Source organism: Helianthus annuus, chromosome 13, assembly GCF_002127325.2.
Source record: "Helianthus annuus cultivar XRQ/B chromosome 13, HanXRQr2.0-SUNRISE, whole genome shotgun sequence".
NCBI classification, from domain to species: domain Eukaryota; kingdom Viridiplantae; phylum Streptophyta; class Magnoliopsida; order Asterales; family Asteraceae; genus Helianthus; species Helianthus annuus.
This window is the reverse complement of record NC_035445.2, coordinates 76146749-76171770: the sequence shown is the minus strand read 5'-3', so window position 1 is coordinate 76171770 and position 25022 is coordinate 76146749. Positions and strand designations below refer to the sequence as shown.

General features: G+C 33.5%; 2 protein-coding genes and 2 long non-coding RNA genes across 6 annotated transcripts; 1 reads left to right on the top strand and 3 right to left on the bottom strand.

Moving 5' to 3' along the window:
• Positions 1-1880: 1880 nt before the first annotated feature.
• On the bottom strand, positions 1881-2644 carry LOC110898234. The gene is made up of 2 exons (XR_002569279.2): positions 2378-2644; positions 1881-2138 (listed from the first exon to the last, which is right to left on the bottom strand). It is a non-coding gene; the product is annotated as an uncharacterized LOC110898234 (long non-coding RNA).
• A 4176-nt stretch (positions 2645-6820) lies between these two features.
• Positions 6821-7546, top strand: LOC110898232 (blue copper protein). The gene is made up of 2 exons (XM_022144991.2): positions 6821-7015; positions 7106-7546. Exons 1-2 carry the CDS (start codon positions 6844-6846, stop codon positions 7408-7410), a joined length of 477 nt encoding a protein of 158 aa, XP_022000683.1. The 5' UTR covers positions 6821-6843; the 3' UTR covers positions 7411-7546.
• A 127-nt stretch (positions 7547-7673) lies between these two features.
• LOC110902835 (annexin A3) lies at positions 7674-9780 on the bottom strand. Its single transcript, XM_022149207.2, has 4 exons — positions 9259-9780; positions 8457-8681; positions 8262-8351; positions 7674-8001 (listed from the first exon to the last, which is right to left on the bottom strand). Exons 1-4 carry the CDS (start codon positions 9697-9699, stop codon positions 7786-7788), a joined length of 972 nt encoding a protein of 323 aa, XP_022004899.1. The 5' UTR covers positions 9700-9780; the 3' UTR covers positions 7674-7785.
• Positions 9781-16011: 6231 nt separating this feature from the next.
• On the bottom strand, positions 16012-19219 carry LOC110898231. 3 transcript variants are annotated; one of them, XR_002569276.2, is made up of 5 exons: positions 18866-19219; positions 18688-18756; positions 17703-17810; positions 16393-16510; positions 16012-16268 (listed from the first exon to the last, which is right to left on the bottom strand). It is a non-coding gene; the product is annotated as an uncharacterized LOC110898231 (long non-coding RNA). The 3 variants fall into 3 exon arrangements; XR_002569274.2 differs by having other exon boundaries at positions 16400-16510; positions 18866-19218; XR_004877214.1 differs by having other exon boundaries at positions 16012-16510; positions 18866-19218.
• Between the last annotated feature and the right edge of the window lie 5803 nt (positions 19220-25022).

Sequence of the window (25022 nt, the reverse complement as noted above, 5' to 3'; positions counted from 1 at the left end):
TAGGGCTATTGTATGTGATTAATGATGTTCATGTAATCGGCTCATGTATAAATCGGATAGTGTTGGTATAGCTCGAACGGATTGATAATCATATTAGCAGATTTATTTACACAAAGGCTAGGGTGCATGCTAGATAAAATCGGCTGGTTTGATAAATCCGATTGCATGTTTGGTTGATTTAATTGCTATTGTTCTTGATGATAATATGAATGTATGATGGATCGGTTGTTATGCATTGTTTGATCGGATATGTTTATGTATTGTTTTTGACAAGTGTTCTTGATATGTTTGGTATTAGGGTTCATAAGGATTGATGTTGAATTTCCCTGTTTGATCGATGAATTCTTGAATGGCAAACTGTTAGTTGATAATTGATTTTCGGAAACTGTTAACGATGATTGAATTGCCTAAATGAATTGCATAAAATCAGGAAAGTCGTTACACACGGTTGCGACTCGGTAATGCTCGTTGCGAGTCGGAACCCCACTCGAGACCAAACAGCACAAGCCGCAATCATGGTTGCGAGTCAGATTGCGACTCGTAACCAAACCAGGATGAACCGAGACCATCTATTGCGACTCGTATCCAGCCGTTACGACTCGTAACCCCGTTGCGACTCGAGACCTGACTCGAGACCACCTAGTCTCGAAGGATATGCATCTGTCGAGATCTCCCTTGTTGCGACTCGTAATCTCTGTTGCGAGTCGAGACCATGCACGTACACATGATTGGACTTACACACTGACATGAGCCCAAATGATTGGGCTGGATAACTGGACTTGTTTACACCTCTGTTATTTGGACTACTTATCTGATTGGGCTGATAGGTTGGGTGAATATTATTTGGGCCGGGTTATGTTTGGGCCGAATACATAGATTGCTTATCGGATTGTTGATACGTGTACGTGTTTACCATCCTTGCATGCTTGCAACGTGTTAACCTATGTGATACAACATACGTGCTATATACGAACCTGACTTATGTGATAACCCTGTTAGGACGTGGTTGACCACTGTTAGTTCAAGAACTCTCTCTCTTTGTGTATCTGCCGAGCAACCCAAGGTGAGTTCACACAGCCAAGGCATGGGGTTCCCAGGGTGGGAATGGGATTGGATGATTATACGTGCATACTTAGTAAATGGAACTTAATGAGATAGGCCTCAGGGTGAGGTTGGTAAATGATGGGTTACAGCTAGACTAGTATACCTACTTGAACTGATCTTCGCACACACGCCAGGGGTTGGCTGCGATATTATGACTGATCTTCGCACACATGCCTTGGAAAGGCCGCGAACTATATGCTAAAACTTCGCACACATGCCAGGGTGGCCAGCGATACAAATATACATAGTCTAGAATACTTGAGAATTTTCCCTAATCTTCGCATACATGCCGAAGGGGCCCGCGATACGAACCAATACTATACATGAACAATGAACGAACTAATACGATGCATGATTAGATGAACGAACGCAATGCTTGCTATACTATTCTATTACTGAACTTACTTTCTGTGAACTCGCTCAACTAGTTGTTGACTCTCTGCTGCATGCCTTGCAGGACTTTAGGTACATTATGGAGCTTGCACAGGGAGGAGCAGGTCGTTGTGGGCAAAGGATCATGAATGATGTTTCAACACTTATGTTAAATCATACATACTATTGTTTGGGTTACTTAAATGCTTCCGCTATACTTAATTACTTTATACGTTCAATATGATTGGTGGTTAGGATCCTGGTCAGTCACGCTCCCAAGCGGTGGTACTCCGCAGGTGGATTTTGGGGGTGTGACAACATGATAGTTAAATTCCAACACACCCCTCAAGTTTTGTTTCTGAAAAGCTTAATTTGTTGAGACTTAAAAATTTAAACCATGAATCAACACAAAAGTAGAGCGGAAACTACAACACTGAAGTGAAAAGAGTTTAAGAATAAGGATTCATGGCCTGTGAAACTGATTTGGTTGAAATAAGTAAAACAAATCAGAACGATTAAATGATTAGTATGGTTATATTGTTTACTTCTTTTGAAACTTTAGGAGAACGAAGAACACTCAACAGCTAACATCTTCATATTCATCTTCGATCTCGAGATTTGGTTCATCAATCAGATTTATCTCAAATCGCCTTCTAATCCACCTGCCAATTTACGAAAACAATGTGAAATTCATGTAACGCAAACCTTCAAGCTCATAATTTCTTGGATTCCCCTTTTGATTTCAAATCCAGAACTGTAAAAAGCTCAAGAACATGAACATGAAGCTCATAAGAAATCATCAATAAATCGATCAAAAATTAAAACAAAACAATAACATAGAATCAAAATTCATCAGTAGAATCGAATGTATTCGAAAGAAATCCAGAGAATTAAAGCCTACTAAATCGTTTTCTTTGGCTGGCGTCTGTGATGTAGGGTTAGGCATGGGAAGAGAAACGATCAGATATGAAAATTGAATATTATGGGGGATAAGTAGAGGGTAATTGAGTAATTTCTCAAAGAAAAGGGTAAATATGTAATTGTTTTTTTTTTTTGGGAAAATATGTAATAAGCTAGCTTAGGAGGGGGAAATATGTAAAACCCCCTTTCATTAACAAGGTAGTGGTCACCTATCAAACATCTAGCTAATAATAAGGGTGGTGATCATCTCTTCTCGTCTCTTTAACTCACGAAGAAAGTAATCACCTATATAAATTCTCCCTAAGATTCTTAAGATGGATCACCTCTCTCACATGAACACATGTGTTTGAATATATATTTTAGAATAATCCTTACAAGCATTCCCTCTTGCTAAATTATGATATTTGCTTTTGGGTTATTTGCATTTTTAGAGTTAATGATCACCAAGTATAATTTAAAACCCTAGGAATTTTTGGTGTGCAACAGAGCTCAGCTGTGGTAATAAAGCTTGCTTCCAACAATTTGAGTTTTATACTCTCATATTACTAGTGAAAACTCGCGTATTACAACGAAGTCGACAATTTATAGTGTTACACGTTTTCTATTTTTTATTAATCGTTTGGTTTTTTGTTAGGTTCAGAATTACTTAAAAGAATTAGTAATAACAAAATTACGTCATAAATACCAAAATTATTAAATACCAAAAATGCCTTTGATAGGTTTCTTAAAATCAAGGGAAATGTCAATTTTTTGCTAAAGAATTCTATTATAAAGTAGTATAGATTTTTTTTGAATAGCAATATGGAGCATATTATTAACCACAGTAAACAACGGGACCATAGCAAGATGCTATGAGAACCAAAGTACATCAAAACATAAACTACATAAGCAGAACATAAGGAATTAGATAATTATCTACACGATGAAAAGTAAACCCATTCCTCCCAAGACTATAACTGCACCTTAGTTTTTTCTTCAACCATTGGAATGATTCTTCCTTAATTTATTCAATCATCTTGTATGCCTCACCGTTTTTTGCTCTAAATATTTTTTCGTTCCAATTTTTCCAAATACACCAGGTTGTTAACCAAAAGATTGCATGCACAACCTTCTTTTTTGCCTTTGGCCAATGATAATCATTTAACGTATTGAAAATCTCTCTAGGTGTTTCTGGTTTCGTTGTCGAGGATATTTTGACCCATGTACAGATTTGAGACCAGACTATTTCCGCAATCCTACAAGTTACGAGAACATGGTCCGGTGTTTCCTCCTCTCGATCATAGACCCTACATGTCCCTGAAGGTAAAGGCACACCTCTTGCCCTCAATTGTGTAGCTGTCGGAATTCTCCCTTTTAGCGCTCTCCACACAAACATGCTACACTTTTGTGCAGCCCAGTTGTTCCAAAAGAAGTCGTCCACTGGTTCGTTTAAATTTATATTTCTCGACAACATATTTCTGACACTCTTAACCGAGAATCCCTGATCACCTTCCCCATTCCATATCCAAGTATCACTGCCCGTCGATAATCGGGTTTGGTTTAAAGTACCCATAAGTTCCTCCATTTGTTGTTTTTCCGGATCAGTGTTGGGTGTTCTCAGCCAAGCCCAATCCCATAGATTTCCACCATTATGCCGCCTGTAGCAATCCTGCACTTTTGCTCTTTTATCCTTTGCTAGCTGGTAAACCAAAGGAAATTTCTCTCGTAATGGTTTGTCGCCAAGCCATACGTCCACCCAAAACATCGTTTTTTCACCCGCACCTATTTTGCTTATAGATTTTTTGCAATTTCAACTCCTCTTTTGTTCATGTCTTTTTTTACTTCAACGATCGTTTTCCATATACCGTTATGATTTTTCTTAATCGGGACCATAGAAATCCTTCTCCTATTATTGTGAATGGTATTTACAACTTTCACCCATAATTGGTGTGGCTCCATTTAACATATGTCATCTTTATGAAAATTAGAATGCTTTATAAATACATATTTGATTTGTTTGATATCTCTTGCATTTACAAAAAAAAAAAAAAAAAAAAAAAAAAAAAAAAAAAAAAAACCTCTTTTGATTTATAAAACTTGCTTTGGTGATCACTTTCAAGTTCATACTTTTATATGCCACATCCTAGTCTTTTATAAACCATTATAAAAACTTTATTTTAACCTATAAAAGATATTTTATGAGCTTTAAAAAAAGTCAACTTCTACCCATAAAACTAAATTACTATTCTATTAAGTGTTCCTTTAAAAAAATGTTGTCATTTTATAATTGATCATAAAGCTCAACTCAAATACTTATTGTTTCTTTACATTGATGCGTCTCTGTATGCCGAAGGATGTATAGATACAAAGTTGATTTAAGAATTCAGTACACACATCCTAATGAAACAAACATAATATATAACCGAAATTATGTAACCGTTATGTTAAAATAAAGGAATATTGGATTTTAATAATCTCAACTGTTCGTCATTGGCCGCCAATAATTCCAACTTAAAAAAATAACCACTAGCAGTCACAACTATTAACATATTGGCCTCCAATGGACTCTGACTAACATAACCCTAACGCCGTCAGTCTCCGGTCGCCGGAAAAATGTTTTTAACCGGAAAACTCATTTTTTGCTGGAAAACTCAACATTTTCTTCCTAAACCTGTTTGTAAACGCCGTCAGTCTCCGGTCGCCGGAAAAACGTTTTTAGCCAGAAAACTCATTTTTGGCTGGAAAACTCAACATTTTCTTCCCAAACCTGTTTGTAACTTTATTACGGACCTTTAGGAATCTTTTTCTGGTAAAAGCCCTAATTATTGAAGTCGCCGGAAAACTCCTTTTTTCGCCGGAAAACTTCTTTTTGGCCGAAAAACTCAACTTTTTGGCAGGAAAACTTAACATCTTCGTCCCAAACCTCTTTGTAACCTTAGATTGGACCTTTAAAAATCTTTTTCTGGCCAAAAATGGTTTTCCGGCGACCGAAGACTAACGACGTTAGGATTCTCTTAGTTAGGGCCCATTAGTAGCCAATATGTCAATACTCAATAGTTGGGACTACTAGTGGTTATTTTTGAAGTTGTGACTGTTGGTAGCCAATGACGAATAATTGGGATTATTAAAATTTATTATTCCTAAAATAACTAAAAATGTTCAATTACTATATATTATTATTTATTATTATTACTATATATTAGTATATATTTACTTTTACTATATATTAATAAACGAATTGAAATGAATAGTGATTTTAATATTATAATAATGTATAGTTTTTTTAATCCTTTTCTTATTTTAATATTATAATAATAGTTATTTTCTTTACTTTTTAACTTTAATTCTTTTTTAATACCAGGGGTTAGGATAAGCTTGGTGTCAACCGATATCAAACCATTACTGGTATCGAAAATACTGGTACGATCCTGTTCGGTATCAGTACATGAAGGTAAAAACCGCCACTAATACAGAAAACGCCAAAAGTTGGTGCCAAATTGATATTGGAAATCTTTTGGTTCGGGAAATTCAGTGCTGCTACCCGGTACCATTTGCTCATCCCTGATCACGGTTACCGTACGAACAACGGTATCATACAACTTTTTTTTTATTTTCTTCAACTTTTATTTTTTTCTTTTTTTAGTTTCAGGGGTAGAGATGAGCTCGGTGCCAACCGATACAGAATCGGTACTGATACCGAAAATACCGGTTACGGTACCGGTTAAAAAACAGTAGTGAACCGGTACCAGGAACGCCAAAAGTCGGTACCGAATTGGTACTTAAGATCTTTCGGTTCGGCAAATTTGGTAGCGGTACCCAGAACAATTTGATCATCTCTGACTACGGGTTTCATACGAACAACATCGTTGCCATAAAACTTTTTTTGTTGATTTTCTTTCGGTTATCTTTTAGTGTTTTTTTCTACATTTTCTTTTTATTCTTGTCAGCAGTTCCGTTCTCAACACGCTCGTAGTGATTTTAAAACACATGTAAACACAGACTAAATAACAAAATAAATTCGCCGCAACGCGGCAAACTTTTTTAAATTTAGTTATAAATCAAAATCATCAAAAAAATTTTTTTGGAGTTATTGATAAGTTTCTTCTTTCTATTTTCTACTTTCCAGCTTATATACATAAGAGTCGACAATTCAGTTCGTACCTTTACCATTTTTACGTTTAAGTTTGTTCTTTGAATTTTTATTTTTTGAACGCGCTACAGTTAGAATGTCACTAACCATTTTTTTTATTTACGTTTTGCTACTTGTCCTTGTATTATCCAGGCATATTCTTCTGGTACAAAAATTAAACCAAGAAAATGACAAAAGATCCAAAATGATTGCGGGAAAAACAATCTCATTTCTTGTTTCGGATGTTTCCAAGAAATATAAATCATTATAAATAGGAACTTTTACATATTTGTAATCAAACCCAAGATAGAAATATTCAAACATTCTCAACACAAGCAATGGCTACTTTTAGCCACATGGTTGTAGCTCTCGCCATTTCGGTTGCGGTGTTACTTCCGACGACCACCATAGCAACCGAATATGTTGTCGGGGGTGACAGCGGTTGGACGACCAATTTTGATTATCAAAATTGGGCCAAAGATAAACAATTCTACGTCGGTGATAAACTAGGTGACTTGTTTAAACTTTTTGAACTTTTTCATATAAAAAAATAAAAGTTCATATATTGTAACACTAACTTTGTCAATTTGTTGATTAAAGTGTTCAAGTACCAACAAGGCAAGCACGACGTATACAAAGTGAATGCTAGTGACTTTGCAAGTTGTACTGTCCCAGATCCTAGCTCAGGCCTAAAATCTGGGAGTGACGTCGTGACCTTGATGGCCCCCGGCAAAAAGTGGTACATTTGTGGCGTGGGACGACATTGTGCTGATCTCAACCAAAAGTTGGTCATAAATGTACAAGGATGGGCACCCGCACCCGCCCCAAATAGCGCTACCAAGTATGGATATCAGACTTTCATGGCGATCGTTGTCGTTGTTTTATCGATAATTGCCATATACTAATATTACTACTTAACATCTACTTCTTATATGTTTGCATTGATATATGATAATAAAAGTGACCCTTGGATGGTCAATCAATGAACCAAGATTGTATGTGTAACAATGACATATTACTTGTTTTTATTACTTTTTAACATTTTTTTCGAACAGCAATTTTTATATGTAAATAACACGTAACCTTGCACTTCTAAGGATCCGAACTCACATAACTTTTGTCGGGAACAAACAACATACCACTAAACCACTAGATCATGGGTGCCTACTTTTTAAATAAAGCCTCAGTTTTTATTGCGCGATACATATACGAGTATAATCAAATGATATTTACTCCGCGTGTAGTAATTTGAGATGACAAAATTTCACCTAGAGAACTAGTCATGAATCAATATTAGATTTCATAGTGAATGCAAGGAGCAAATCTCTAAAATCCCCAAGTGGAAAGCTCTCCAATATGGCATCTTTGAGATCCATCCCATACATGTTCTTGTAATATATTCTTATTTTATTCATATCGTTCTCACTTTGACTCACAATTATACGTTCCAAGTTTCCCTCATCCTTTGTTCTTCCTTTGATGATTGCTTCTAGTGCCTGAATTAAAATGATTAAGAAAATAATACAAGAATAAAAATAATAAAAGATGATAAAGATGGCTTCTTGTTATACACTATAAAATCATTAAGTAATTTCTCTAATTTTCTTAACATATTTATTATTTTATTAAATTAATTTTGGAGTATTTCTAAATAGAGTTATTTTATTAGAAAAAAAGAGTATATTGCTTGAAGGTTCTTTGAAGTTTAAAGGACTTCTCTTGAACTTTTCCTTGAAAAGCAAGAAAATTTGTTCACCTTTGCATGATATTTTGGTGGATTGTTTAGGAATTTCACCACAAATTTCAATGCATCTTCAAACTCCCCACCATATTCATTTTTTAAATCCTGAAAAAACAAAGAAATAATAAAAGAGCATTATTTATATAAGAAATAAAAAGAAATTAGTCGATCATAGTATAAAAGTTATAATTCATATGTAAAAGCTTTTACCTTTGTATAACTATGTCCATAAATATGCTTATAGATTGAGAGAGTAAACTTGAGTTGTGGAATGCTCCTTTTACTTAATATTTCAAGCACAACTCCTTCATCAATCTTGAACCCCCCACATCTTGCTTCTCTTGTTTGAAATAGCCTTTGTGCATCACACTTGCCAATGTGTACACTAACATCTGTACTATGAGCTTTTTGTGATGCACTCAATGCCATTAATATCTACACACACAAAAAACCTCTAATCAATCATTTCCTATGTGGCCATAGCTTTATACTCTAGTGGCATCTTGGGGGTGGGATAAGACTTTAGGACCAATAGGTCCTGGGTTTGATTCCCACAAGGGAGTTTTCTCATATTTATTGGATTTCCTCCTGAATTAGTGTATAGGTATTATGCCTAGTGGAGATGCATATGATCGGGTGGTTCCACTGATGGCACGATAATACTCCAGTGGTCCGTCAGTGATCCAAATTTGCCGTTAAAAAAATCATTTCCCATGTGGGTTTGCATTCATATGCATAAAAAGTTCTACTTTTCACTATGTACAAGTATTCATACATAAAGTACAACTAGCTATGCACAAGAAGTAAAAGAACAAGCTTTTGGTGAGAGTGGGGACTTGAAGTTTGAAACTTATAAATCAAGTGGTTCTTACAGAAAAGTGATTTGTACACCACTATATGCACACATGCCGTTAAAATATACATATGCATCAATAAGGTATAATATAATAAACTATTATTATATCTTTTATAAATGAGTTTGCATCATGTACACAAGAAAAGAAAGATATACCTTTTGGTATGAATGTGGGGGTTCAATACTCATAATGTCTTGATCCAAATGCCTTCTAAATTTACTTTGATAAGCTTGTTGGATGAGGAAAAAATGGCTTGATTTCTTACCAACATAAATCTCTATGAGGGCCTTGTAGTTGACACCATCCTTGTCCTTAAAAATGGCCTTTTGGGCCACGATAGCATCGCGTTCATGCGGATTAAGCATCAACAATGACAAGATCGTGCACGCTCTTGATGTGTGACCATAAATCTTGTTTTGTAAACGATCAAATAAATCTTCTCCATACATCTCCATGTACTTTTCTCGGGTCCTTTGGCATTCATGCGGCGTTAATTGGCATGCGAAAACCTGAACAAGAAGGCTAGAATTCCCTAAAGAACCATGAATTTGCTTGCAAATTTCTTCAATTGAGATTTGGCTTATTGGGTTTGCCATTGTTGTTTAATGTTCTATGAGATGTAGGTGCTATATAAAGCAAACTATGGTGACTTGGAAGCCAAGGGTGTGTACTCATGGGCCACTAGCATAAATGACCACTTTTCTTTACTTTCCTTTTCCTTGAGAAAGTTGTGCACTTTCTAATTCAGAAGTTGTCAACTTTTGTATTTATAAACTATTATTATTTGAGTTCGATTTCGTTTTATGTTGTAGGCTATTTTAGTTTTCTTTTATTATGTTGAATTTATTTTAGTTTTCTTTTATTAAAAAAGTTGAATATTAAATAGAGTTTTATATAAGTTGTAGGTTATTTTGGTTTTCTTTTATGAAAAAAAAAATTGAATATTAAATAGAGATATATATAAGATTTAAGGAATTATAAACTATTTATCACCTAGAAATGGGGTGGAGATACAATAGGAAGTTTATTTGACTAAGAAGTGATCTTGACCATCCATTTAGTTAATCAAGAGATAAGATTAAATCAGGGAAATTGAAGGGAAGAAAAGAGGCGCGTGAGTTTGTTTAGGAATATTCTAGTCAATCCAAGGCAATAGTTTCTCTCTCCTCAAATTCTCCCCATTTTTTAAACGTTAATAACTCTTTCATACGACATTATTTTTTTATAAAAATTGCACCAAAAAAACGAGCGTTTTTTTATCTTTAAAACGAGTATACTATTGCTATATTTTCGATAAATTTTTTTGAAAACCCGGTTGCGTAAAACGCAATGGAAAAAACCCAGTTGCGTAAAACGCAATGGAAAAAAAAACCTAAAAAATGACGTTTTTCTAAAACGCAATGCACCAAAAACACAAAGAAATGTGTTATTTGTAAAACGCAATGGCCAAAAAACACAAAGAAATGTCTTAATTCAAAAAAGCAATAGCGTAAAAACTCAAAAGAAAGTGTAATTTCTAAAACGCAATGGACTGAAAACACATAAAAATGTGTTTTACCTAAAACACAATGCACAAAAAACACAAACACATGTCTTATTTCTAAAACGCAATGGACAGAAAACACTTAAAATGTCTGTTTTCTAAAACGCAATGGACTGAAAACACATAAAAATGTGTTTTACCTAAAACGCAATGCACCAAAAACACAAAGAAATTGTCTTATTTATAAAATGCAATGGCCAGAAGACACTTAAAAATGTCTCCTTTCTAAAACGCAATGGCTTAAAAAAACAAAAGAAAGTGTTTTCTGTAAAACGCAATGGACTGAAAACACCTAAAAATGTGTTTTACCTAAAACGCAATGACTAAAAACACTTCAAAAATGTTTTTTTTCTAAAACGCAATTACCAGAAAACGCATAAAATGTCTTAGTTCTAAAACGCAATGGCATAAAAACACCAAAGAAAGTGTTCTCTCTAAAACACATTGAACCAGGACAATAGTTGTCTGTGAATTGTCTGAACCAGGAATGCAGTTCTAAAAACGCAATGGCATAAAACTTACAGAAAATTTACAGTTTTCCAGAGAATTTGCCAGGGGATGCCGCCCCTTGGACCCTGCTACCAGGGGCTGCCGCCCCCGACCCCCGACAAGATCGTAAAACGCAATGAATAAATCAAAAACCCAGATTGTAAAAATGAAATTAAAATATTTCTTACATGGATAGAAGTCGATTTCTTCAATGATTGACGAAATTTGAATGATAGAAACACGTATGAGCGATCGAATCGAACAAACCGAGTGATTATCTTCAAAATCACGGGAAAAAACGAGATTTTGAATGAAATTAAACTGGGTTTTCTTAAAAAAAAAACTGAAGAACACGTTAATCGATGTTTGAATCATTGATTGGTGATGAAAATCGCACTATAATGTAGAGATTATTAAGATAGAAAGTGAAGAAATGGTTGAAGATGGTGGGTTTTGAAGTTACTGGGAAGAAGAATGAAGAAAAAAGGATTTGATTGACTAAAATACCTTGCTCTTTATTTTAAATTTTACCACATGTCATATTCCTATTACTTCCTAACCTTCATAACCAAAATAAACTTTCTATTTGATCATTTCCCTCTAGAAATAATATATAATAAATCATATACGGCATACGATTTAAAATATATTTGAAAATATTATTAGTAGTATTGCTTACTCAAGTTGCTTAATGGTTACTAAAAATGCTGTTATTTTTTTTTCTAGTTTTATTTATATTTTTTTAGAAAGGATGATGAATAGTAATTTTAAATTTATAATAATATAAAGTTTTTATATTTTATTATTTTAATATTATAATACTTTATTATTAAATATACTTTTAACATATTTCTTTTTTCCTTTTTCCTTTTTCCTTTTTAAAACCATATTTTCTTTGCATTTAATTTTTTTCATAATTCTTTTTTCGTTTTTTTTTAATTATACAACCTTTATCAATTAATTTAATTTTTTTAATAACTTGCGAACGTTAATTTAAAAAATAAAAAACTTAACTACGTGTTTGTTCTTATTTTTTCCTCTGGACATTCCGATATGAGTCTTGTTAAAAATGAAGTTGTATTCAAAATAGAGTATTTATTTGGTATTGTTTTACGGTACGATCAGGGGCGATGCTTTGAAGGGGCCGGGAGGGGTGCCCGACCCCCCGAACTTTTCGGTCAGTAGTGTTATATATGTAATTTTCGTATAGAAATTTTTGGGTATATATGTTTTCGACCCCCGGGTTCTATAGAAATTTTTGGATATATACGTTTTCGACCCCCCCCCCTCTTAATAAAAAATTTCAAGCTTCGCCACTGGGTACGATGATAAGCTAAACCGATTATGCTGGTGTGGCTTTCTAAACAACATGTTTTATTTTCAAATAACTTTTGTTTAACATTATCTTTTGCTCCGTTTCGCCGCAACATGCGACGTAAACAAACGTAGTAATAATTTGTTTTGAAACAGAACCTCACACACTCAGATAACTACTCTTAAATTACACAATATACCTAAAATGGGACTTAACCCTAGTCACTTTTGGAGAGGGACACATTTTGAAAACATTAATACCATTGGGTTACATAAGGACAGGGCTGTTCAAATTGCTCGGCGCTCGTTCGATGCTCGCTCGAAAAATGCTCGGAATTTGCTCGTTCGATTCAGCTCGATTGAAAAAATGCTCAGTTCGGATCGGTTCGGTTTGTAAATGAACCGAGCACGAGCAAAGGTCCGCTCAATTCGATTCGGATCAGTTGGCTCGATTTAAATTTTAATATATAGATATATACTTGTGTGTGTATCATTTTTAATGAAATAACTATAGACAACATCAACAATGTTTGGTCCAATATCCAAATATAGCTCATTTAAGTAATTAGAATTGAAATCCAATACCAATGGTCCATTATCCAGTACTTAAATGTCCATTTGAGTAGTTGAGTCAAAATTTCAAATACTAAAATGTGAAGCGTCGATCAATACTCAAGTCTCAACCCGCCATTCGATTCAGAAGTACAAGACCCTAATCGAAAACCCCCATTGGCCATCGTTATTCGATTTCTCCATTGCTACTCGCCAAGACGACAACTCGCAAGGGTTTTGCTTCAGTCGGTTCATTCAATTTCAAACTTCCGATAAAACAAGGGTATATTTCTATCGGTCGACAATTTATCTTCCCGCTTAGCTAATCTCGATAGAACTAGTTGAGTGTTTTTGTATTCTTTGTTATTTGTTAAATTTTTACTTGTGTTCTATTGGACGAAAACTGCACTTTATTCTAATAACTAGCACTCCCATCGTCACTTTCCTTGTTTGTTCTGCGACGCTCGATACTCGCTCGACGTTCGTTCGAAAAATGCTCGGATCGAAAGACGCTCGATCGACTTTGGCTCGGTTGAAAAAACGCTCGGTTTGGTTCGGATCGGTTTGTAAACGAACCGAGCACGAGCAAAGGTCTGATCGGTTCGGTTCGACTCATGAACAACCCTACATAAGGATAGCAATGGTACGTGCATTAGTAATTACACTCTCATATTAGATTGTAAAATTGTGTCTCATACCTAGCCCAATACTTGTTGGGTAATTATCTGTTGGATATCAGGCTTACCCGAAAGTATTGAGTAAACCCATTAGTTTCTTAAAAAAATCTATTTAGATTTCGTGATACATATATTTTCTCACTATTTCAATTTTTATATAACTTTATGTAATTATGTTATTACCAACTACGATAAATTACAAATATAATTAATTACATACATATCGTTATTTACTATAAAAACTTTGAAATATCTAATATACGTAAAATTCATAGTAATACAAATCTCAAACGATAAGTTAATACTTCATATCCTAAAAAATATAAATCATACACATATCGCAAAAGATTAAAAAAAAAATTCACACCAATGAGACTATTAGAATGAACCGTTACCAGTCTAAGGTTAATGAAAAATTAAAATTAAACTTAAAATGTTTTGTGTATATGATTCAGGTAAACAAGTATATTTTTTTTGGTAATCGAGTTGGGCACATTGGTGTAGGTTATTGGGGGCGGGAGGGGGCGGCCGACCCCTGAACTTTTCGCTCAGTAGTGGAGAATATGTAGTTTTTGTATAGAAATTTTTTGGTATATACGTTTTTTACCCCCCCCCCCCAGTTTTATAGAAACTTTTTGGTATATACGTTTTCGACCCTACGTTCGAAAATCTCAAGTTTCGCCACCGGTTGGGCATCATTTAATCCTATATCCGCAAAATTTTTCAAAACTAAACACATACCCGAAAACGCGTACAATTACCCGTCCTAAATGTTTTAGGTTTCAGACTTTCAGGTTTACCCAACTAGTAATTACGTAGATGCCTTCTTTCTCATAATAAGAAAAAGAAAAAAGAAAAGGTTGTCTTTTTGTGCCGAGACGAATGCTATGGTGTCGTGATGTGTGAGTACTTTCGTTTTGTAGTGCTTCATGATGCTTTTGTATTTGAGTGTGATTTAATGGATTTCCTTGTAGACAATGTGGGTGTTTGGGGTTCCTTATTTTGAAGAAAAAAGGACTTTTGAAGGGGTAAAAGTCCTTTTGAGAAATGTTTGGCTTTCCATTTTAAGGGCAAAAGTCCTTTTTTGAAGGCAAAAGTCAGGATTTCCTGACTTATTTTTGTCAAAAGGACTTTTAGAAAAGTCAGCAATAAGTTAAGCCAAACATGCCCAATGAGTGTGATATTGACTAACCCCATTTATCACTTTTCATAACCTACAACTATTCAAATACCAATTCATGAAAGAACATAATTTCATTTGATTATGAGTTAAAACCAAACTTATGATAACAAATTATTATTTTTACTTTCATAACCGAAAGGACTTGGTAATAAAAGCTTTGGTTAAATCGGGTAGTCACTAGGTAACCATTAACTTTGAACGTGGATAAATTAAAGCTAGGTTCAATTAATACGCCATATTATATGCCTAACCAAATAAACTGTTAGTAATATATATTTTTTTTTAACGACAGTCTTTTTTTTATTTCCTTCTGTGTTTCTGTTTGTGAGACTTAAACTTAAAATCTTTCCCTCCCAAATAATAAGAATAAACTTCAACTAATATTTATGTATAAAAGGGATTATATCACTATAACAAAACTTTCCTAGTGTAAGACATCGTTTATAGGAGTGTATTTGTGACATGTCATTTAGTGACTGGATTTTCCTTAGTGTAACACACAAATGTATATAATACAATTAATTACATTAAAATTATAAATCTGATGTCAATTTCCTTTTTTAGATATAATTATGAGTTTGAACTTGCGCCAAACAAATGTTAATATAGATATAATTATGTCAATTTCCTTCGTTTTGAGTTTGAAGTAAGAAGATATAAACGGAATTTATTCAAAAAAAAATTATGACATAAAATACACACCTAATTATTATATATATAAAAAAACATATTCTAAAAAAAATACAATATAATATAAATGGGTCAACCCACCAATCCAATCGGGTTAACCTGAACCTAACCCGTTTAGTTAAATGGGTTCTCAGGTTTAACCTGAAACTAACCCAAACCCGTTTACACTAAACCTAAACCTAAACCACAAATTCCGTGTTAGGTTTGAGTCGTTTTTCTGATCGTGTTAAAAATTCATACCCCCTTCACAATCCTTGATATCAAGCATCTTTTTTTTCTTTTTCTTTTTTTTAACAGCCGTTGATATCAAATAGCGGATGTTTTTATAGTTAACTAGTTTTATACATATCGCCACGTTGCGGCGCGCTCAACCAAACCGTTCTTGGTTGTGATAATACGTACGTTTTATATTACTACTCATAACACGCTAAACCGAATCATTCCTGGTGTACTTAATTAGTTTAGTTATAGATATGAAAGATGGCATTAACAGAGAGAAATTGTGAAAAATCTTGAAACGAAAGTAACAAATAATGCATTAAACAAAATATTTATGCTAAAAGAAGGATACATAAGCATGATTTCCTAAAGAGCCAAAAAGGACTTCATCTCCTGATCTCAAACGCAACTTGTACCCTATTTTATAACCCTCCCGTTAACATAAATGTATCCCTTGCTTCCTTTGCTTTCAAGCACCGCTATAGAACTGCCTTCGCACTGATCATGTCGACAAACAATAAGTATTCATACTGCAAATAACTATCCTAAAATCCATGTGAAATGTTTCTGCTTAATGTGATGTGAATCCCTAAACAGGTGACATGAAATATTAGTATATTACCCGTTACCTCATTAAGCCTGATACTGCAAAGAACCGTGCTTACATCCTTAATCACAACATTTGCATTCTTGTTTGACTCGATTAAAAAGGTTGGTGTATAAGCAGTCATGCTTTGGTTCTGCAAGAAATAATGCATGCATATAATCTAGTCATTCGATAAAAATTCAAGAAACTTAACTTACGCGTTTTAACAGATTTCATATAAATTACAATCGCGCATTTTTAACAGTGAGTACTACAGGGGCAGATCTAGTATCAAAAGAACGGGTTCCCAGGAACCCAGTCGATTTGGAGTTTTTAGTGAAAATGTATATATAAAATATAGAAGGAACCCATAAATAAATTCTAGGTGAACCCATAACAAAAGACATGAGGTGGTTGAGTGGTCTGGCACGGCCTTTCCAATTGGAGTCCCTGAGTTCGATTCTAGATTCCTATCATTTCTTTATATTTTTGCTTTCGTTTTGGGAGAAAAACCCACCAATTCCTGGTACTTCTATCTTCAATCTTTGTTTAATTTTGTTGGGGGGGTTTTGTTTGTGAATGTGGAATTAATGGTTGACTGATTTAAGCTGAACCCATATGCCAATTAAGGTTTTTCGTTTCTTATATTATTTTATTTGGTCATATTTAGGGTTTGTGTTGTTTGGTTTTTAAAATTGGAGAATAATGTTTTTTATAAAAGTAAAACGTGTTGGTTTTTTTTTTTTTTTTTTTTTTTGCATATTTCGTGTTAATTAAAAATTTTAAAAGGTAAAGTCCGTCGATTTTGCTGCATAAGATTATAAAAAGTGTTATTACTTTTATTATCTTTTTGCATATTTCATGTCAATTAACAGTTTAAAATTGAAAATGTGTTGATGATTTGCTTATTTTAAGCCAAGAGCTCGTGACTTATGTTTGTGAATCTAGAATTAATGCTTAACAAGTTAACACTATGAGATTGAATCACTATGCCAATTGAGCTTTTTAGTTGCTTATATTGTTTCATTTGTTCATATCTATTCATATTTTTGAAATTGGAGCTTATGATTTGTGATGTCTCTATGTACGAGTAAAATGTGTAGATTCTTTCCATATATCATGTCAATTAACAATCTGAAACCGAAAATGTGTTGGCCATTTGCTTATTGTAAGTTGAGAGCTCGTGATGTCTGATTGTGAATCCGAAATCAATGCTTGTAAAAGTATGAAATTGACCCGACCCAATCTGACCGACCCGAAAATTCTATGGTATGGTTGTGAAAGTTTGACAACAAAAAAAGTGAACCATAAGAAAAAATTCCTGGATCCGCCACTGGAGTACTAACCAGTGAAGTCTGAGCAAGAAGCCCGCACCAAGGTCTCGCGATTTCAGATCTTTGATAATGAGAATTCCATGAAGTAACTGCCCGCGATTTCTCCATTAAAGCCGGCACCTACCCTTCAACAAAACCAATACAAAGACTTAGCTTCAAATCTTTTAACCCGTTATCAATTCAAACATCTTTGCAACGGTTTACCACAATGAAGTTAATAGACATGCACACCGCCAAGACATGTGCTATACTGTTGTAGAAACCTATTTTTCTTCTAAACCGTAATTAATCATATAACTGAACTCATTGACTCATCTACAGATTTATTAAAACTATAAGCAAGGTAAATTATGCCCACAAAGTTGTCAAAATCATAAACTTCAAAAAATAGAAATATCTATAATTTTTTTAATAGCAAGTAACCCATTTTTCTTTTCAATATAATAAATAACCAACTTATAAAACCGAGCTACAAGATGATACTAATTATTTGAACCTGTAGTAATTCAGATAATAAAAAATATATATGGCCACTCAAAAGTGTTTATCCGCAATTTGTATACACGGTAATCAGATAATGGGTTTGCAAACACAAATGCCCCCATTCAAACACTCGAAAGTGACTACTCGTGCTTTTAAACACGAAATAGTAAGAATGATCGGTTTGCAAATGCCATCCCAAACACCCCGTTCATCGCAATAGTAAGAGTGAAAGTACAAAATGTTATTGCTTTTGCTGGTATAAATAAATCTGTGAATGAGGAACAACATTAATATGATCCGACAATTGCAGAAAAATCACACATTGTGATCATTAAAATGAATCTTTTTTCCGAACGGAACAATTCTACACCTGAATCCTTCTAGATTTAACAATTCGGATTGTAACAACCATGATAGCGGGGTGTACATTTTTCTCCTTCTCTTCGTATAGACATACATGAAATCGAACAAATATATAACAAATCTAGATGAAATCAGTGAAACAGGACCATACCTCGAATGAAGACAAAATTTTGACAACTTTCGCTTCTTGCTTTGTCGTTGTCGGATCAGTCGGCGTTGCCTGAATAAAAAGGAGACGGTGAAGAGGAAAAAACATAAAGGAAATAAAAAAGCTCTAATCTGAACCTAGGTTTTGCTAATCACAACTTTAAGATCTAGAAATATCTTACCTCGTCGTTGCGACATTCACGTTCACCGGAACCCTAGGGTTTCGGCTGTTGATCTAAATCGAAGACGGGACCCTAGATCCCACAACCGTCATTATCGGCTTCATCTATCACCGGTAACATTATATCACGTTTAACCCTCGTCAACCACCGCCTTCTACCATCGTTTCACGCGTCCAAGCCACCACAACCCGCAACCGGTCTGACTGAAGGCCAAGACGATTGTCGGCGGGAGAAAATGGTCGTTTCGCCATTCCCGTCGCTCCTCTCTCTCTCTCCCGTTCTATCGCTGCTCTCTCTCTCTCTAATATGGACTTTGAACCAGTTGGAGTGGTGGGGGGCGAGATGTATAACCATGTGTGAGATTGGTGTGAGAATGTAAAGTTCCTAATGTACCCTGATACTGTTCAATTTACTGTTCATTCAGGTTAGTTTTTAATTTTTAACTAGTTGATTTTCCGCCCGCGCATTGCGGCGGGACCCAACGACTACAAAAGACGTGTCAACAATGGCAAGCAGATACCGAATATCAAAACATAAATAAAAATGACGTGGTAAGGATAGTCACTCCGTCCGAAAAAAGCGATTTTAAATAACCTAATATATAATAATAGGACCCACACGTTGGAAATTCGGTTGTTTTCAGTTCAATTATTACGGTGCTAACACGTTAAAATATGGATGAGCTCGGTACCGGTAACGCCACCGAAAGTACCAATCCGGAAAATCATCGAAATTAGGTACCAGCACCGAAAATGCCCGGTACAATACGGTATGGTATTTGAAGGTAAAAATCAATAAATACAGGTATGGTGCTAGATCGGCGTCGAACCGAAAGTAACGATTCTGAAAACGCCAAAAGGTGGGTGCCAAATTGGTACCGAAAATGATTTGTTATAGTAAATTTGGTACCGATACGATACCCGTTTGATTACAGGATTTGATACGATTTGCTCAACAATATTCTAAATATCCAAGTTAATTTTGCATGCTACAATTCATTAATTACAGAAAAAGACAAAAATGAAAGCAAAATAAATTGTTGTATATATAAAACCTCATTTAAACGAAATACAGTTTACTTACTGTGTGTATGAAAAGTAATCTAAACGGTGCAATTACTTGCATTGCTGCGTTGCTACAGGATTTGATGAGCTCGATACCAACCGGTACCGAAAATACCGTTACCAAAATCCCCAAAAGTGGGTACCGGTACCGAATATACCTGGTATGGTACGGTACGGTTCGGTACCGGTTGGTATTGGTACGGCACCGGTATTTGAGGGTAAAACCGGTGAATACTGGTGCCGAACTGGTACCGAAAATACACCGGTTTGATAAATTTGATACCGGTATGAGTACCCAATACTATTTGCTCATCTGTTACTTTCCATTTCTAATTTTAATATATATGTTACTGTCATTCCATTCTAAATTTAATGTATAGGTAATTAATTAATTAATTTAATATGTATATAATATAATATAATTAATATAATAATAACTTCATACATTTTAATTAGTTATAAACTATTTATTATTATTAAATAGCATCCTAAAGTTTTAGGTATATCTAAAAATAAGTATAAGAAGGCTATCAATCACATAAGAAAAAAACATGAAGACAATAAACATATTATTATAAAGAAACGGGATCAGGAGAGAACGCTTAAAAGTGCGAGAATGGTGAGAACGCTTCCTGGCCCAACACGTGTCACACTGCTTGGTGAAGGGCGGAGGGGCTTTTTTGTCCTTTCATATTTCTTTTTTTTAACGCATGTCACTTCATCTTTCCATTTTTTGGCGTTTAATAAATACGCGGCGTTTTTATTGTTATTAGATCAGAATCATAGTAAATATTTTGGCGTTTCAAGTATTGTTTTGGCATTTTTATTGTTTTTTAGATCAGGATGCAGACGTTCAATGTAAAAAACATCAGTAATTTTCTTGATTTTATTATATCAAGTGTTTTGCCATTTAGAATACAGACGTATAATGTGACAGGTAATTATGGCGTTTTGAAAAGATAAATAAATTTCAATTTTCCATGTAGTGGCATTAATATGACTATAATGTTTGGCAATAATGATACCATCTTTTTATTTTACTGTTTCTTTCAATTTTCATTTGTCAATTAGTGTTGATTTTTCCAGTAATACTTTGTTTGCGTTTTATATAGCAACCTCGTATTTTGCTAGCATTCGTTCTCACAGTTTTTCAAACTATCAGGCGTTTTGGTGTTTGTAGTTTTTGGCGTTTTATACTCAATTTTTTTAAAATAGCAAAGAATTAGATGATAAACAACAGAGAATTACATAACAAACAATAGAAAATGAAAAAAAATTAAAAATTATAATCTAATTTCTCATTCAAATCTTCACTGTCATCAGCCTCTTCTACTTTAACCCTTTTGGCGTTTTGAACATGTTTTTGAATACCTTATGTAGATCCTTATTTTCCTACATAACGGCCGTCTTTAGAAGATGCTTATTTTTGTGGCATCCTTTATGGTGGGTGGATATATACTTGTTTGATGACATGTTGAAGACCAACGCCTACTCTAATGTATTGATCCCTTCATGCCATCAATATATATCCATCAAGAACAAAGTGACATGATGTCATATCAGTGTCATCAGTCTCTTTATCTTGAATATTTGTCCATCTCATTCAACAAAAAGATCTATTATATATAATAAACATAAAGATTTGGGCTGATGTGGCATTAGATTAGAGCATCTAGATTTTCATTTTGCCGGGAAAACGATATGGGCTGAAAATTACTCACGCGGATCTCGATTTATTTGATTTGGTACCCGACTTTTCGGATCTTATATAACCGAAATGTTTTCATTATTTCTTTTCTCTAGAAGATTTCCATCATTACCTCTCTCTCTATTTTCTTTCATTGTCAGTTATTTCTTGGTATAAACAATCCTTTATGTCCAATCTTTCATCCCTATTATCACATCATCTATCTTCAATCGGCGATACAATCTTTACATCATCTTCCGATTAAGTTTTTGAAGGTACTCAAGTTACAGTCATTTATTGTATATCTGGTTTATCTTTTGTTCTTCATGTTCTTCGTTTTTTTTTTAATATTATCACTTAATCATCTTTTTTGATTTCTTGCTTAATTTATGTTTTGTTTTACAGTGCTTATTTACTTTGAAGTATTTGTTTTTGTTGTTCATTTTAATGATAATCTTTTGACTTACTATTTGTCGATTTATGTTTTTAGATTTGGGTTTTTATCCCAATGATCATTTGTTCACACATCTGTTAATTGATCTTTATTCTATTTTGTATTATAATTTTTAGTTTTTGATGATTTTAGGGTTTTTGATTTGCTGTTTCTATGCATGTTGATTCATTATTTTTTTGTACATATGATTTATTATTATTATTATTATATATGGAAGTGAGATATGTGTTTTTATTTGAATGTTGAATTTTTAGGGTTTTTTTGGTACATCGGTTATAGTTTTCATATTTTTAGATACTATATTTTTCTTTACTTTACTAACATTATTTTGGTATGAATGTTTTCTTTCCTATTTCAGGATCAACATTACAAACGCAATAATGTCTTTTTACAAGTCAATGTCTGCACTTACCAGAGAATTTTTGGTACTCTCATCTTCATTGATGTTCATTTATTTTTTTAATGTTAATTTTATTTTTTTAACATTTTTGTATATTTTTTTTACTCTAAAGGTTATACTTGTTCAGTTTTCAAAGATATGGTTATCTTCTGCTGTTGGTGATAATATGCTCGTCATAAAGAGTATCAACGAAAAGGTTTGGAATGTTAATTTCTCCAAGAACAATGGTACTTTTGCCTTTACAGAAGGATGGTCAAAGGTTGTAGCTGACCTTTGTTTATCTGATGGTTGTTTACTTCTTTTCAAGCAAGTTAATCCCTATAATTATATACTCACACCTTTTTTCAAGGAAACACCTTATCCACTATGTGATCCAGGCATCACTTTGTTTCTATCGATCTCATCTTTGCCGAATAGGAAATACATAGAGTCTTTCTGCCATGTTTTCAATGATCAAAGTGTTAATACACTGGTATGTTTAAAACATTTTTTTAGTATATAATGTATAATATTTATTTTATATTTACAATATTAATTGTAATATTTTTTTTATTTTAGCTTCTACCGACTTATGTTGTTAAAAACACTATTGGTGTTGGTAAACTTACAAGAGCAATGAAGGTTCATCTTAATCCATGGGACTCTTTAGATGTTTTTGTAGAGAAAGATTCAGATAGCAAATGTTACTTTTTTACCGATGGTTGGAACAACATTGTACAACATCTAGGTGTTCGTAATCAATATCTGGTTGTTTTACGCTATATCTTTGATTACAACTTTCAGTTGACATTGTTTGATGTCAATGGATCTAAGGTTGTTATGCCTAGATTTGGTTTACAGTTTAATTCTGATCCTGGATTGCGAACTTCAACTCACTTGGTAAACAATGTTGATGATGTTCATCATGATGTTGATATCAATTCTGATCTTGATCCGGAGGTAGCTGCTTTATTTGAACCTTCTGATTCTGATGAATCCGTTGTTGGTAGTTCTAACAGTGATGTATCCATTGATGATGATTTCGATAATGATGACGTTGAAGATTCTACTGGTGATTCTGATGATGAGAAAAAGGACCCTGATTATCAACCTTTAGAATTTGAATGGGAGTATCATCCACGTCATTTCGTAAGTTATATTAATTATATTTGTAAGAATTATTTGCTGATTATTGTTCTTAAATTTTATAATTTTGGTTTTGTTGTTGAATTTTTTTTTTGTAGCGACTGAATAGCAAAGTTGCAAGTATGGCTCGTGTTGATGTATCTCGGAAGATGACAGTTCAAAATCTTGCTGGAGTTGATACTGTTGTTACTTTTCGACCAGAGAAACATGGTGGAGGATTTAGATATGTTGCGAATGCATGGCGTACCAAGTTCACTAAGCCCAATGGAATCAATGCACCTCATAGATGCACTTTCGTCTACTCTCCTGATGCAGATAAGTTGATTTTGAAGAAAGTTTCGAAGTACTTCGTTTTATTGTTTTAGTAACAACTCTTTTTGAACAATATTTTATGGTTTTGTATGTTTTTAGTTTGTTTTTGGAACATGTTTGGATACTATGTTTTGAACAATCTTTTTGATATAAACCTTTGCCTATCTATGATTTTGAACAACATGTTTGGTTATTAAGTTTTGGTTCATGAGTTCAAGATACAATGTCAGCCATTTTTATGCTTTTCAGTTGTGTGTGTTTTTATTTTTTGGTAAGACAATCATTATTTTTCCGTTATATTGGTATTTTCATGGAATTTATGAATATATTAACAATAAAAAAATCTTATTTTTTATAATCTTATTTTCATGTCACAAAACAAATTAATTTTCTAATTTATGTAATTTAATTTTGGTGTATATTGATTAATGATTTTAACAATAACAATGTGTTACTGTTATTTTTAGACTTAACGTTGACTAACTATCAAAGATAATTTATTAATAACTGCCTAATAATGATGATCCATTACTAGGATTCAATATAGTTCTAAAAATAAACTTTCAATTTAATTTTGGTTTGAGATTTAGCACTCTTTCTAAACCTTCCATGCGTAGATACAAACCTTTAACTGCAATTTCAATAAATTAGCTACTCAGTTGTATTAATTTATCCGTTTCTAAAATTAACATTAGATTTCATATCTTGGAAAATATGTTATGAAATTAAAATTTTATTTTCTGTTAGCTTCGGTTATTTTATATCAATAAAATACCGATTATTTTGTGTATGCAGGTAATAAAATATTTTAATTTTTTTATATTTCAGTATATTATATTATTCTCTACAAATTCACCCTATATACAACTGTTATTTTGTGTATCAAGCTAATAAAAATATTTTATTTTTTATTATTTCGAATAGGAAACCTTCCTTTAATATGAATACCGTTTCCAAATTTGCATTATTCCTTGGCATCCTAATCCTATATAACCCGATTTCGTTCAACAATTCCAAATCACTTTTCTCATTTCATTCAATCTTAAATCTCAACGTGTATTGGTAAATTGAATTCCATTTTTTTTAATTTACATTGATGCTAATGCTAATTGTAT

Excerpts from the sequence above, each read along its gene's own strand:
- LOC110898232 (XM_022144991.2), top strand. The coding sequence starts at position 6,844 with ATGGCTACTTTTAGCCACATGGTTGTAGCTCTCGCCATTTCGGTTGCG. Across the intron at positions 7,016-7,105 it reads CTACGTCGGTGATAAACTAG|TGTTCAAGTACCAACAAGGC; the intron begins GTGACTTGTTTA and ends TGTTGATTAAAG.
- LOC110902835 (XM_022149207.2), bottom strand. The coding sequence starts at position 9,699 with ATGGCAAACCCAATAAGCCAAATCTCAATTGAAGAAATTTGCAAGCAA. Across the intron at positions 8,682-9,258 it reads CCCCACATTCATACCAAAAG|ATATTAATGGCATTGAGTGC; the intron begins GTATATCTTTCT and ends TTGTGTGTGTAG. Across the intron at positions 8,352-8,456 it reads ATGGACATAGTTATACAAAG|GATTTAAAAAATGAATATGG; the intron begins GTAAAAGCTTTT and ends TTGTTTTTTCAG.